The 15,294-nt window shown below is 45.2% G+C and overlaps 2 protein-coding genes across 2 annotated transcripts; one reads left to right on the top strand and one right to left on the bottom strand.

Moving 5' to 3' along the window:
- Positions 1-12,826: 12,826 nt before the first annotated feature.
- Positions 12,827-13,972, top strand: UV8b_01577 (uncharacterized protein; the record flags this gene model as incomplete). The annotated part of the gene is made up of 3 exons (XM_043139075.1): positions 12,827-13,617; positions 13,680-13,848; positions 13,922-13,972. The coding sequence occupies 3 exons, from the start codon at positions 12,827-12,829 to the stop codon at positions 13,970-13,972; spliced, it is 1,011 nt and encodes a 336-aa protein (XP_042995009.1).
- Positions 13,973-14,064: 92 nt separating this feature from the next.
- On the bottom strand, positions 14,065-15,205 carry UV8b_01576 (uncharacterized protein; the record flags this gene model as incomplete). The annotated part of the gene is made up of 3 exons (XM_043139074.1): positions 14,065-14,561; positions 14,709-14,958; positions 15,044-15,205. The coding sequence occupies 3 exons, from the start codon at positions 15,203-15,205 to the stop codon at positions 14,065-14,067; spliced, it is 909 nt and encodes a 302-aa protein (XP_042995008.1).
- Between the last annotated feature and the right edge of the window lie 89 nt (positions 15,206-15,294).

Below are 15,294 nucleotides of genomic sequence, written 5' to 3'. Positions count from 1 at the left end.
TAATAATGGTATTAGAAGCTATAGCGTTAATAAGAGCTTCTTCTTGGTCCTTATTGATCATAACGTCGGATACCACCCTTATTGGTGATATTAGCCTGGCTTGATTAGGGTCAGTGGCTGGCGACGATAATGCCGCGGCTGTAGGTATTATCGCGGCTGGAGGTGCGGCTGCAGCTAGTATCCTGACTTCTAGCCTGCCGGGATGGGCCGGGCTTTCGGTATAGACGATATCTTTAGGATCGTCAGCAGCAGGATTACTGTCAAGGTCGTGGTTATATGGCTTGACGACTGTTGACCGGAATTTAACGGGGCCATATGGTATTTATATAATATAAGTCTTACTATCGAGGCTGATTAGCCGGTACGGCCTATGCCAGCCACCTTTCTCTCGCTATACCCATACATCAGATTGTAGGGGTAGTCGGTGGATAGGCCGTATGTCTGGGCCGTTCCATTAGGCGAGGGCATCATGAACTTATCGCTTAGCGAGGCATTTCCTAGCTTTATTAGTGGCCTTTCGTAATATTAAGGCGCGTTGTGATACTGATAAGTTAGGGGGTGAATCGTCTGTGAGTCGAGGATATGCCCTAAAGACCAATAACGTAGGCACTAGACCGTTAGGTCTAGCGGAATCGTTGATAGCCTTTATAGCAAGCTGTAATTTCTATTCCTTTATTATTAGGTCGCCTACTTCGTTATCAATAATGGTATAGGCTTAGCGTAATAGGGCGTGATATCTTTCGACCTTGCTAATGCTATTGTGGGCTTCTATAGGAATTTCATCTATATTGATAGATAGAAGCCGGGTATTATAATGGAATTCAGCGGAGGCGAAATTAGGGCTAGTATTATGAATAATCTAATCCGGCGGGCCGAGGTACGTATCTATCTAGCATTCCTTGAGGGCATTCTAAATATCGTAGGCTTTCTGCCTTTATAGATCAAGAAATCTAGCTGCCTGGAAGCTTGTTGCGGCATCTATAACGTGCAATACCGGCTAATTATTAATATGAAGGATATCGACAATAATTTCGTAGTTGAATTAGCTAGTATCGTCATCCTTAAGTGTGAATTTGAATCGGCTAAGTGCCTTTACGTTTATCTGGCATTAATGGCATATATGGGTGATCCTCTTGATGATATTGCGGTTAATATTATTATTATATCTAGCCCGCTGAAGCAATTTGGTGAGCCTATTGATAGAGGGGTGCCTGAATCGACGATAAAGCTAATGGATTTCCTGTGACGATAAATAGAAGGCTGCAGTATCCGTGGCATTGAGAGTCCACTATGGATGTCCCCATTTCCTGATAATTGGGACCTTGATATCCCCTTAGATTAACAGGTTATCAATATTGTCAAGCTTTACGCCTATCCTATCTATATCCGTAATAGAATATAGGAAGGGGGTGCTGCTGTTAAGGACGTGGAAGGGGATATTACCGAATATCGTCGGAATATTTAATATGCCGGAAGATGTGGCAGAGCTAGCGCCGAAGTTCACCGTGTGCTTTTTGTTAGTCGCCTCGATAGTTAGGGTCCTCATCAATCTCATCAGGGCCTTTACTTGACCTAGGCCTGCTATTAATAGGCCGGAAGCGCCGGTATTTAGTAGGATTCCGCGGAAGGTGTAGTTACTATAGCATTCTTCTTCTAGAAAGGCAGAATTACGGTCTAGTGAGGGCATTCGGAAGGGGTCAATTTATAGGAAGGCATATCGGCATAATTCATCTTGTAGGGCTTATAATATCTCAATTAGTAATGCCTCTATTTGCAGGGGGGCTTGGAAATACTGAGTGGCTGTAATTTGCGGTGCGACAGTATCCTCTGCATCCCACCGTATAACATTAGCCATTATGACTTCGATATCTTTAACAATATCATTAAAATCGGCATCCTTAAGGCTTTGGTCGGCGGGCCCCTCATATTCCTATAGGAAAATACGGAATTTCTTATTATTAGGGGCGGTACGGTTGGAACTATTAAAATCCTATAGTAGCCTACTAGGCTGCTGGCCTTATGCCCTACTGGCCTACTAACCTTCTGGCCCTTATACCGCCTCTTGGACTTATGGTAGTATTACCTTAGGCCTTTGCCTTTTACCTTAAGGATTTTCAGTGGATTATTTACTGTATATCAAGTAAGGTAGGCCTTGTTGAAAAAGGTGTGGCATTGCTAAATTAGCGTGGTTGCCTACTAGCGTGGTGGCGGCCTACTAGCGTGGTGTGGCATTGCTAAATTAGCGTGGTGGCCTACTAGCGTGGTGGCTAGTCCACTAGTGTGGTGGTTAGTCACTAGCGTGGTGGCTAGTTACTAGTGCGGTGACTAGTTACTAGTGTGGTGGTTAGGGTGGTTGAAAAGGCCCGATATAGTGGGGCTGCTGACGTATTATATACGTGGCAAAGCGAGCATTACGGGGAGCTTTCTTACTAGCTACCTTGGATGCCTGGGCCCACCCCTCCTTCGTATATATATAGGATAGCTTTCCCCCTTCTTTCTAGATAGTAGAAGGGTAGCACAATCGAGTCTGTTAATGCACTATATGCCTCTTAACTCCCACCTTCCCTGCGTTTCTAGTTATCTTATATTTGCCTTGCCTTTACACTTGCCCTGCTTTATAGCACTTGTATAGTCTTAGGACTTGGTGAAAAATCTAGTATTTATACTAAGATTAGTTCACAGGTCGCAGACAGTCTTGTGCCATCTAGCTAGCTAGTAAGGCTCTGCTTTTATAGTGACCTTGAGAATTGCAATAGGTTATGAGCCCGGGTTTTTACTTCTTTGTTTTTACCCTACCTTTTTGTGTTTACCCCTTGGTCTCTCTTGCTTATTAGTACTACTAATACAGCTATCTTTTAGTATCTTCGGCTTACCCTTATTAACTTCGGCTTACCTATTATCACCTTTGGCTTACCCTTTGTTACTTACGGTATTACCCTGCGGCAATCAACGGCGTACCTAACGGCAACTTACGGCGTAACCTTACGGCACTTTTAGCGTAACCTTACGTTATTTTCGGCGTAACCTACGGCACCTACGGATTTTATAGTGTGATATCTACCATACTATACCACTGTATAACACCTTTGCACCTAGTGTACGATACCTACTGCACTGTACGGCACCTATTATACTCTTCCACTTATAGCACTTTTGGTACGGCATTTACGGCACCTTTTATATTACGGCACCTATAGCACCCACGGCACCTACGGCACCTACGGCACTTACGGCACCTTTATATTACGGCACCATATAAGCACCTTGAATACCAACGCTATAATACAGACTTGCACAACGCCTACGGCATCCGTGCTTTTTTATATTGAGACCTGCCGCTATATTCTGCGGTTACCTTTTATAGTAGGCTACTAGCCACTATATTTACTAGCTGTCTAGCTAGTTACTCGGCTATTTTACCAGTTATTCGACTATTTTGCTAGCTATTTAGCTAGTTATTCCTCTGTTTTTACAACTATCGGCACCATTTTTCAACGGATTTTTAAACCCTTCTTGCCCACTATAGCAGAGTCAGGATCCTATAAGGTCCCTAAATCCAATACTAAAGTTAATACTAATGCACAGCTACAGCTAGATATGGACGATATGAAATCTCAGATGAATATACTAACTGACCTTATACAGGGCTTAGTTACTAGGCAAAATAACGATACCCAGGCTACCCAGGCTACTAATAAGAAGCCTACTAAAGCTACTAACGCTGGACCTTCCACTAAGACGACTACCACTAAAGATAATAATAGTGAAGCTGACGTTATGGAAATTGACCAACCTTCTACGCCTATAAAATATAAGGGTAAAGAGCCTATTTATACAACGCCACCAATAACTATTACCAACCAAATTAGTGATGGGGCTATTAAGGAATTAGCTAAGACTGCCAACCGCTTTAAGGAGTCCCAAAAGCTAAAAAGCCCCTATAATTTCGACCAGTGGAAGCAGGCCCTTACTATACAACTTCGGGCCTTTAAAATAGCTAATTTTGTCAACGACCCTTCTATAACAAGGCACTTTGATGAGTCTGAGCAGGCACTTCTACTACTAATGCTAAAGAATAGCTATAGTAAAGAAGCTGCAGAGGCTATAGACTGGTGTAACGACCCAGAGGAAGCCTACCTTTTACTGGTAGCCTAGTATTACCACTCACCAGAAGTACAGCAGGCACACTTATACCCTACCTTTCACACCCTTATATTTACCGGTTATAAGGGCACCTTGGAGGCTTTTAATAGCGAATTTAACAGCTATATTTCTCGCCTTAGAATCCTAGGTTCCAAGATCGACTCTTTCGACCAAGTTAACCAGTATCTTTAGGCTATAGAGGGGGTATTTACCCGCTAGACGGAACGCCAACGCTCTATAATTAGGGCTTATAGCGCCCAGGGTGTTATTAACAGCAGCAAATTTAACCTCCAGTATTTTATGGTTGACCTACTAGAAGAACAGCGTTCTAAAGGGTCTAATAAAGTAGCTGCTAATAATAACCCTAAGCAGCTTAAGGCTTCTAAAGACTCTAAGAATAAAGGGTCTACTAATGCCGCTTCTACTAATAATAGCAAGAATAATTCTACTAATAATAGGAAAAAGAAGCAGCAACAGAAGAAGAAACAGGATTCTAGCAATAATCAGCAAGATGTCGAGGCCTTTATTATAGGCAATTATAATACCCAGGATACTAATATATCCTATTCCTCTTCTTCTACCATTATATCCACTGATAACCAGCCCTTAGCTATAAGCTATAGTGCTAAATCAGGCGGTAGGACCCCTAAGGATGCCCTCCTTTATAATACAGGCTCCACTTGTCATATTATTAATAATAAGAAGCATTTCACCACTTTTCACCATTTTAAGAAGGATGATAAGCCGGTAATTACTACTAGTGGTGGCCCTATTTCCCCTACTAGTTGGGGCACGGCACGATTTACTGTGCTATAGGGCGTTAATCCCACCAAATGGGGTATTATAGAGCTCAAAAATGCCCTATATATTCCTACCTTGGATATTAATATTATTAGCGGTGTAAAGCACTATACCGCTAAAGGGGTATTAATTAAAAATCAGCTTTGGTCAGTAAGCTGTAAATGCATCGGCATTTTTAATTTTGAAAAATACGGCTTTTTCCTTCCACAGAAAGGAATAGACACACTACTACTGTATCAACCTTGCAGCCATTATACTGTTACTAATAGTATAATAGTAAAGGTCCCTAGCCCTACTAACCCTACTAATTATAGTGATCCTGAGGATACTACTATTACCCCTATTCCTACTACTGCAACTAGTAAAGAACCTGTAGAGGCTATTAGCCCTACTACCAACTCTCCCGCTATTACGACTAGCGAAGAGCCCGCTATTACGACTAGCGAAAATCCCGTAGTAGCTACTAGCCTTACTCCTGCCCCTGTAACTGCTGATACAGAATATCAGAAGCTATTACAGTTAGCCGGCATTTAGCATATACGGCTAGGGCATATAGGTATTCAGCTACTTAAAAAGACCTGTGCTAATACCCCTGGTCTGTCTAACCTTAATAAGGTTAAAGATGCTGATTTTCGCTGCCTAGCCTGTATCCAGGCTAAAAAGGTTAGAAGACCTTCTAAAGATGCGATACCTAATCCAGCTAAATGCCTGGATATTATAGAAGGTGATACTTTTGCTATATCACCTATGCCATATAACAAACGACCTGTTGCCCTTATATTAGTGGACAGAAAATCCCGATTCCGCTGGCTTTACTTGCTGCCTAATAGGGAAGGCACTATTGTTTTTAAAGCATTACAGAGCTTTATACAGAGCCTATAGGTCAGATATGGTAAAACGCCTGTTGAATTCTACTATGATGGTGGAAATGAAATCAACAAAATGCTTAGTGATTAGCTTATTGAATAGGGTATAGCTTTTAATACCTCTTACCCTTATATTTACGAATAAAACGGCCTAGCTGAGCGCTCTATTAGGGTTATAGCTGATAGGCTATGTGCTACTATGGCCTGGTCAAGGCTACTATCTAACCTCTGGTCCGCTGTAATTACTGGCGTTGTTATGCTAGTAAATATAATAGCTGTTACTAATAGACCTTCTAGCCCCTATTAGGAGCTATTAAAGGATTATGACCATATTACGCCGGAGCACTACCCTGATCTTATTAACCTTAGGGCCATTGGAGCAGCTATTGAAGTGCTTATACTATACGAAAAGCGTGTAAAAAGCCGCAAATTAGCGCCCCGTACCGAGCCTGGTAGGCTCCTTGCCACTTTAGGTAATAATACTTACCTAGTCTACCTTCTAAAGAAGAAGGTTATTACTAAAACAACTTTTATTACCTTTATTCATCAAAATGAAGGTATAGGCCCTATTTCTAATAGCTTAGAAGGAGACTTTCACAGAGGGCAAAATATAGGTTCAGAGGGGGTATCTAGTAGAGAACCTGCTATTTTACTGGATGACCTTGAAAGCATGCCGGACCCTACTAACCTTACTAACATTACTAATACTAATGTTATACCGGATAACCTAGAAAGCATGCCGGACCCTACTAATACTAGCGTTATTAATACTAATGCTACCTTGGATAACCGTCTTATATTATAGTCCCCGGCTACTGCAAAGGATGACCTTATAGATATCCTTACTAGCCTTACTCCTGCCGACCTTGCTGGCCCTACTGGCCCTGCTGGCCCTGCTATACCTGCTAGCCCTACCGACCCTACTAGCCCTACCGATTTATTCCCTAATCAGGATTTATACCACCTGATATGGGATTCCTACTATGCAGCTAAGCGTAAGCTAGCTAAAAAGGCCCCTAATGGTACGCCTAATAGCTGGAAGGATATACTACGAAGCCCTGAAAAAGACCTTTGGATAAAGGCATTATTTAAGGAATTTGAGCAGCTATTGGATACTAAAGTCTTCTAATTTATTCCTAAGTCTAGCGTTCCCATTGATAGGAAAATTATACGCAATAGGCCTGTTTTTCGGGTTAAAAAGGATGCCAATAATCAGCCTATAAAATATAAGGCTAGATTGGTTGTTAAGGGTTTTATATAAGTCGAAGGAAAGGACTTTCAGCATACCTATGCTTCTACCTCTATTCTACCTACCTAGAGGGTTATACTGGCTTTGGCTGCTAGTAATAACTGGGAAATAGAGCAGATCGACTTTATAGGCGCCTTCCTAAATAGCGAACTTTCTGAGACTATTTATATGGATATTCCTGATGGATTTCTTGAATTTACAGAGAGCTTACTACTAACTAATAGTAATAGCAAGCTTTGGTCTGATATTTAATGGCAACGGCTACTAACTTTACTTAAAGAAGCCGGCTTTAATCCCTCTATTAAGCAAGCTATTTTACTAAAGAAGGCCCTATACGGGCTAAAATAAGCACCCCGCGAATAGCAACACCAGCTAAAAGACCTGATTTCTAGTAAAGGTTTTTTACCTTTAGCCTCTGATACTGCCGTCTTTTATAATAAGCAAACCAGCACCTTTATCGTCACTTATGTTGACGACTGCCTATTAGTTGGTCCAAATATAACTTATATTAACCAGCTAAAAAGGAAATTTCATAAGGTCTATGCTATAGAAGACTGTGGTCCGGCTTCCTTCTTCCTAGGCGTACAAATTATACGAAATAGGAAGGAAGGTTTATTGTGGCTACACCAAGCCTAATTTATAGCAGAGGTTTTAGCTAAATTCGGCTTACAGGATACTAAACCTCAGCTAATTCCACTTTAACTAGGGATTCTAAATGAATCTAGTAGAAAAGACCTTAGCCCTACTGATCAGAGCCTTTATTAGAGCCTTACTGGCACTATAATGTGGCTTATAATGATGACTAGGCCCGACCTAGCATTTCCTACCCAATACCTTTCTCGGTTTATATCGAAAGCAACTAATATGTATCTAAATGCTGCAAAAGGCAGCTTTAGTTACCTTAAAGGCACTGAGAATCTAGCTATTTGCTTTACTAAAAGCAACCAATAGCCTATTATAGCCACTTACTCTGATAGCGATTTTGCTGGCTGTAAAGAAACCTCTAAATCTACTGGAGGCTTCTTGACTACTATTAATAGTGGTCCTATTAGCTAGCGTTCCAAGCGAGCCTCTTTAGTAGTATTATCTACTTTAGAAGCTGAATCTGATGCATTACTTGAGACTATCCGTAAGGTACAGTGGCTTTCTAACCTTTATAAGAAGCTGGAAATCGATATTTTACGCCCTATACCGTTATACTGCGATAATCAGGGCTCTATTTCGAATTCTAATGACCCTAACCAGCATGCTCGCACTAAGTATACACTATTAAAATTCCGGTATATTAGGGAGCAAGCACAGCTGGGCTTGGTTAAAATTACCTACTTACCTACTAATAGTATGCCTGCTGACGGTCTTATAAAGCCACTGCCGGGCCCTAAATTTACTAGGTTCCGCGAGTTACTAGGCCTTAGGGCCTGCTAACTTATACTAACATATTTTTACTAAGGTTTTTCCTATGTTTTTCCTTAGCACTTTTTACTGCATTTTCTTTCCCTATCCTTTATATGATTAGCTTGCTACTACAGTAGCTAATCAGAGGGGGTGTTAAAATCCTATAGTAGCCTACTAGGCTGCTGGCCTTATGCCCTACTGGCCTACTAACCTTCTGGCCCTTATACCGCCTCTTGGACTTATGGTAGTATTACCTTAGGCCTTTGCCTTTTACCTTAAGGATTTTCAGTGGATTATTTACTGTATATCAAGTAAGGTAGGCCTTATTGAAAAAGGTGTGGCATTGCTAAATTAGCGTGGTTGCCTACTAGCGTGGTGGCGGCCTACTAGCGTGGTGTGGCATTGCTAAATTAGCGTGGTGGCCTACTAGCGTGGTGGCTAGTCCACTAGTGTGGTGGTTAGTCACTAGCGTGGTGGCTAGTTACTAGTGCGGTGACTAGTTACTAGTGTGGTGGTTAGGGTGGTTGAAAAGGCCCGATATAGTGGGGCTGCTGACGTATTATATACGTGGCAAAGCGAGCATTACGGGGAGCTTTCTTACTGGCTACCTTAGATGCCTGGGCCCACCCCTCCTTCGTGTATATATAGGATAGCTTTCCCCCTTCTTTCTAAATAGTAGAAGGGTAGCACAATCGAGTCTGTTAATGCACTATATGCCTCTTAACTCCCACCTTCCCTGCGTTTCTGGTTATCTTATATTTGCCTTGCCTTTACACTTGCCCTGCTTTATAGCACTTGTATAGTCTTAGGACTTGGTGAAAAATCTAGTATTTATACTAAGATTAGTTCACAGGTCGCAGACAGTCTTGTGCCATCTAGCTAGCTAGTAAGGCTCTGCTTTTATAGTAACCTTGAGAATTGCAATAGGAACGGTTCTTTAGCTATCGGTCCTTTAATTCTTATTGCTCTTTGGCAGTATAGTTAGATGACTAACATCCTAATTTATTACAAACGAAGCATCTTTTTTAACGAGGCCTAGCTAAAAAGGCGCGATTCTATTGTTGCTGTTGAGGGGGTCTGTATCGTTAGGGGTGTTGATACCGGTTGTGGGATTGACCGTATCTACGATCTGTGAATAACGCTATATTATCAGCGATATTAATATCTTTAATATCCTGATGTTGCTAAGGCTATTGTTGAAGGAAATAATGCTATTGAGTTATATGGGTAGTCTCATAGATGGAAAGGGATCGCTATAGGTTAGCGGCGAGGCCTTCGAATGTAGGGGCATATCGATATAGCGCCTAGCTACACTTAGGGGTATCCCTTATAGCGTTAAGCACTTGCTGATGAAGCTCTGTATTAGCTATAAAGGGGGGAAAAAGACTATGATATAGGCGTTAAAGTTCTTCTAATAGGATATTAAGGCATTCTAATTTTAACTTATCGGGATATTTCGCGATAGTTGATTGGAGTGTTGTTCTGTTCTAATGGTGCAAATAGAATTGCTCTGTGCTTTTATTTTCGAAATGGCTCTTAACTTTACGGACTATATCGTCAAAAGTGAGGGTATCGCGAATGCATTCAATATTATCAAAGTAATAGGTCTTAGCATCGCCGATTAGTATGATTTAAAAAGCTCTAGCGAATGCATAGTCGGGCAATCCTAATAGGCGGCATTTACTCTTAAAAGAGATGACTTTTAGTATAATAAAATCATCCATTTTGCCGCTATATCTATCCTCTATATAATAGCTTCGTAAGAGGTTGGATATCTTCTTAGATACATTATTAAACCCGGTTCGGGAATGATCTTTTTGGTCAAACCCGGCCTCTACATAGGCTTTTCGGGTATAACCTTAGGGGTATTCCGGAGGGTATTCCGGAATAGCTTATCGGTTGCCTCGCGGTAGGCTAGCGGGGTTTCTTGCGGGGTTATCTTATAACTCGGGTCGGTCTAGGTTTACCGGTCCTCCCATCAAAATGGTCCGTTCATCGGCCTAGGTAGGCCAATATTGACAGGAAGGGCCAGGTGCTATGCCTATTTTTGGTATTATCGTATGAGGCGTTTGGGCCCGATATTTGGTATTACGGGCGGTATTAGCGGCGTTGGCTTAGAGGGTATTATTATCGTCGGGGCCTTCTGTTAAAGGAAGTATATCATCGGGGCCTATAACTCGACCTCTATTAGGTATACTATGACTTCGAGGGGTATTAAGATAGCCGCCTCGGCTAGCCCTACTAGGGGTATAATCCCTAGAGCGATATATTTCATCGGGTCGGTTTTGTGGGCTATAATTATTGGCTGTTGTATGTTATTATTGATAGCAGGAGTTTTCCCTTATTTCGAATAGCGGCCTATTATAAATAGGCGTCTTCCCTTTTGGTTATTAGGACCGGCCCCTATCTTCTTCTTCTTCAATAGGGGCAGGCATAGGGGCATAATGCTTCTTCGATATAGAGGGGGGGACGATAGGTTATTATAACTGTAATCGTGCTATTAGTGTTGCGAATTCCCTTAGCGTTAATAGGGCTTATAAGAGCCGTAACGCGAGCCTTAGTAAGGGTATTCGCACAACTGTTGTGGGGGCTCGTAATGATAATGATGAGGGCCTTATGTGTATGTGTAAGGGCGTATTTTAAAGCCTTTGTATCTCTTGCTCGGTATTACCGATGGGTAGTGAGGTTTCCCTGGTAGGGTTAAGCCGGGATAGGAATATACTGCGAGCAAATTGCCGGGTTACTTCCTTTTAAGGCTATTGTAGATTCTATTGTTATTGAAGGCATTTAAGTAGGGTTGGTATTATTAGGGAACCCGATACTCCAATATATACGCTACGTTCCCGTAATATTAAGCGGAATTGCCGTAAAACCTGAGCATTAATACGGCGGAATAGGGCTTCATTCTACTCACTATAATCCTCGTGGAATTATTCCTAGAGATTATTATCTAGGTAGGTATTTTCCTTATAGGTATCTATAAGGAACGCGATACGGTTGTATAGCTATACATCTATGGCATTATTAGGGTCGATAGGCTCTACCGCGTTAATCTAATTATCGTTAAAGAGTGAGGCAAACCATTATATCCTCTTAGGTAGCTCTTATGGTTATTGTGATGATGATGATGATGAGGCTATGGTATTAAGGTGAGGGTTTAAAGGGGGGGGGGGGATGTATTGCAAGGAGTGTAAGATTCCCTTTTGCAAGGAGTGCAAGGTTCGAAAGGGCTTTTACCGTAGTAGTAAAAGAAAGAAAGAATAGGAAGAGGTTATAAATCGTTTTTCCTAGATGCTAAGGGTATCTTCAAATATCGTAATATTTAGCGTAAGTTTCTTCCTTATAATAGACGAGGGGAAGGAGAGGTTATAAATCGTTCTCCCTCTGGTTAGCATAGCTAAGAAAGCTTAACTGCCTCTTCGATATTAATATCTTGCTGATCTATAATACACCGTTCTTTGCGGGATATAATTATCCTGTAAGTGGTGGTTATCACTACTAATCAGTGTTAATATAAACTCGGGGTACCCAGTTATACGTAGGGTCGCGCACGTGGTATTATGTACCGTGAGGTCACCAAGTAAAGGATTTATTGACTTTACTAATGACTGACTATCTAAAGAGGAAAGAAAGGAAGCAAAAGAGGGTAATTACACGATATGGCCTTTTTGTGCGTATGCCGTTATTACGTGCATCGGCGCAGTCGGGCCGGGCTGCCCGCGTGCCCTACCGGGCTCAGGGGTAAAGGGGCAAAAGGGGCCAAAGTGGCCATATCGTGCGCATCGGGTGTGCGCGGCACATCCATCGCAATGTGCCCAATTGGGCACCTTGCGACAGCGATTCCGACAGTACAGGTAGCCTGTTCAATAATAGTACCGTCATTTTGCGCATATCGTTTTGAGTGGATTAATATTTCTACTTATTATCTTGCTTTGCACTGAGTTTAGCTATATAGCAGGATATCCTAGAGAAAGTATATCCTGAGGGGGTGTATTAGAGGGAAATTGGCTTATCTGTAATGTGGATATCGGTTATATCTGAGGTCGGATATGCCGAGTTCTCCCTGGATCAGTAAGCCCTTAGGGGTACCCCCTATCCCACTATAAATAGCTGGGAACATAAGTCTCTTAGAGAGGACTTGGTTCCTTCAATCAAGCATTTTATCGCATTTTCCCTGTGCATTCTGACAGTGCGTATGTGCATGTGCATGCACAAGGCTCAAGCCGTGACGCCGCCCCGTACGCCACCTTTTGAATTGACGCTTCTCCACAACAGACGGCGCATCAGTTCCTGTCGTCGATTTTGCTCTTCGTCCTCACAACCTCTGAAATTTGCCTCTGCAGTCGCGGAGCTGGCCAATGCATCCTGCATCATGGCCGCCCAAGCGCCAGCGAAATCAAACTCAACCTCTCCGGCCACCCAAGCAGGCGACGCCAATGACGTGCCCGAATTATCTTTCGGTATGCTGACAAAGGACGCCGACAAGCAAGAAGCCATGAAGCTGGTGGCAGACAGCATCGCGCAACAGCGTCAAATTGCCTCCTTTTCCGTCATCGCCCACCCCGCCTGCCTCGCAGGGCTGCTTGCGGGTTGCGCGTCCATCTACCGCCTCAATGCGCATGGCGACTTTGGCAGTGGCCTCCTCATGATGTGCGGGCTGATTCTTGCCTACCTGGCCGGCGTGCGGCTCCTGACAGCCAGCTACATTCGGTTGGCCGAGAGCTTCAAGTGGAAGGAATGGATTGCCAGCCCCCAAGGCCAAGACGACTACATCCTCGCAGCACGTTTCGGAGGCCAGATCATTGCCACGCTGGTGCTGCGAATTGCGGCACCGCCCGGACGCGCAAAGACGGCGGCGGCGGCAAAGGCGTCTTGTCCTCCTTCCGTCCGGGGCGGCCGAGGAGTCATTCGCGCTTGGACGACGCGGCAAAGGTACCGCAACCGGCGCATCGGGGGCGACATGCTGCGCCTGGCGGTTCTGACGACGCGCAGTAGGTGCGGTGACGGTTCGCACGTGTCTTTTGACGTCGACCACGCCAACAGCGCACGACCTCTACACGACATGTTCAACAGGCCGTTTGCCAAGAGCGAAGAAAGAGCGGCCCAAGCGTTAAAGCACGCGCTTGAAGCCTGCGACCGCGGAGAAAGCAGCTTTCGGACTGGGTGATGGGCTGGATTCCGCGCGGCGGAGTCTCGGGGGTACTGATCTTCGTACAGCAACCCAGGGCTTTTGTTCAGGATGACGAGTTTGGCCATGACCAACGGCTGGCATGCTTTGTACGCCCAGTCCAGGGAGGACTCGTATGGCCGTGGCTGATTGATGGAAACCCTCCTGAAAAGCAACAACCACCCCGTGACACCCTGTTGGGCGGCCCTGCACTGATGAGAGGATCTGTAAGGCGATTCATCCCTCCTATTCGTCCTTTCCTACTCTTTTATACACATGCAGGGGTTGATTCTGTTGCAGTGTCCATCTCGTAATTCCAAGCAGGCTACCATGAGCCCCTTGCCACCTTGATCTGTAACAAAACCAAAGCGCCTGAGCCGCATACACATTACCGCACGGTAAACCCTCCCGCACCACTCTTTGCACGCCCCCCGCGGCTGACCTCACAGCTCAGACTTGGCCTCGGCCCCGTCCCTGTCCGCAAGCCTCTCGAGCGCATACAAGCCCCTCGGCAATCCAGAAGAATCGCAGCTGGAAAACCTCCACGCCGGCCCGTGCCACATGCCCACCACGTTGACCATTGCCCACCGGACGGGCTCCGGCATCCGGGGCCACCTCGCCCACACGCCCTGCTCAAACGTCCTGTCCGTGTTGAGCAGGAAAAAGGGCACCACGTCGCGGTACCCGGCCCTGGTGACGGTGCTTTTGCCCCACCTTTTGAGCCGGTCCGCGGCGAGCTTTCCCTCGGGGGTGTGCGCGGCGGGGGCGTTGCGGTGGCCGGCCATGGCGGCCATGACGTCGACTTCGTGGTGCAGGTGGTTCTGCACGTCGTCCCTGAAAGAGTCCATGATGGCGACGAGGGAGGCGGCCGCGAGGCCGGTGGTGGCGTTGCGGCTGGTGAGATGGGTTTCGAATGCTTTGAGGCCAGGGAGGAAGGACTCTGCGTTCTCGGTTAGCCTGCTTGCATCTCTTGCTTTGTAAACCGAAACCGCTGCTGCTGCTGCTTCTTCTTCTTCCCCTTCTTCTCCTTGCCCTTGCATACACGCTTTCGTCTTGCCAACACCCCGAGCAGCAAACACGTACGTACCATGCTCAGCCGCCATCCCCCCCAAGATGGCATGGTCCCCCAGCACCCCAATCATATCAGGGAACAGCCTGTCCTCCTCGTCATCATGGTGCGACACGACAAACTTGTGCCAGGCCAGCGAGTACGCAACAAAGTCGTCCACGTCGTCCGTCTGCACGTGCGGCGCCTGCAGGTAGATGGAGTTGAAGCCGCGGATGATGGCGTTGTGCAGCAGGGCCATGTGCGTCGCCGCCGTGGTGAAGAGGTCGTCCTGGTAGAAGAGGCCGACGCGGCGTAAGCACCACGCGACACGCGCATAGAGAGAGAGAGAGAGAGAGAGAGAGAGAGCAGCGCACCTTTTGACTCGTCGCCCAGGGCGTCTGGACCAGCTCCATGGGGCGGTTGGCCCATCCGCGGGCTGGTGCTCCGCGGCCGTGGAAATACGGCGACCGACGCCTGAACAGGTTGGCCCCGAGGAAGAGGTACGTCAGGGCGGCGGTGAAGCCGGCCGACCACATCGTCTGCGCGTCGTCCTCGGATAGCACTCGATGCGGGGGCTTGGGGAGAGGAGGCGGCAGGAATCAATGGGGAGATGAGGCAGCGACGG

Source organism: Ustilaginoidea virens, chromosome 1 (genome assembly GCF_000687475.1).
Source record: "Ustilaginoidea virens chromosome 1, complete sequence".
NCBI lineage: Eukaryota > Fungi > Ascomycota > Sordariomycetes > Hypocreales > Clavicipitaceae > Ustilaginoidea > Ustilaginoidea virens.
This window is presented reverse-complemented; position numbering and strand designations above follow the sequence as displayed.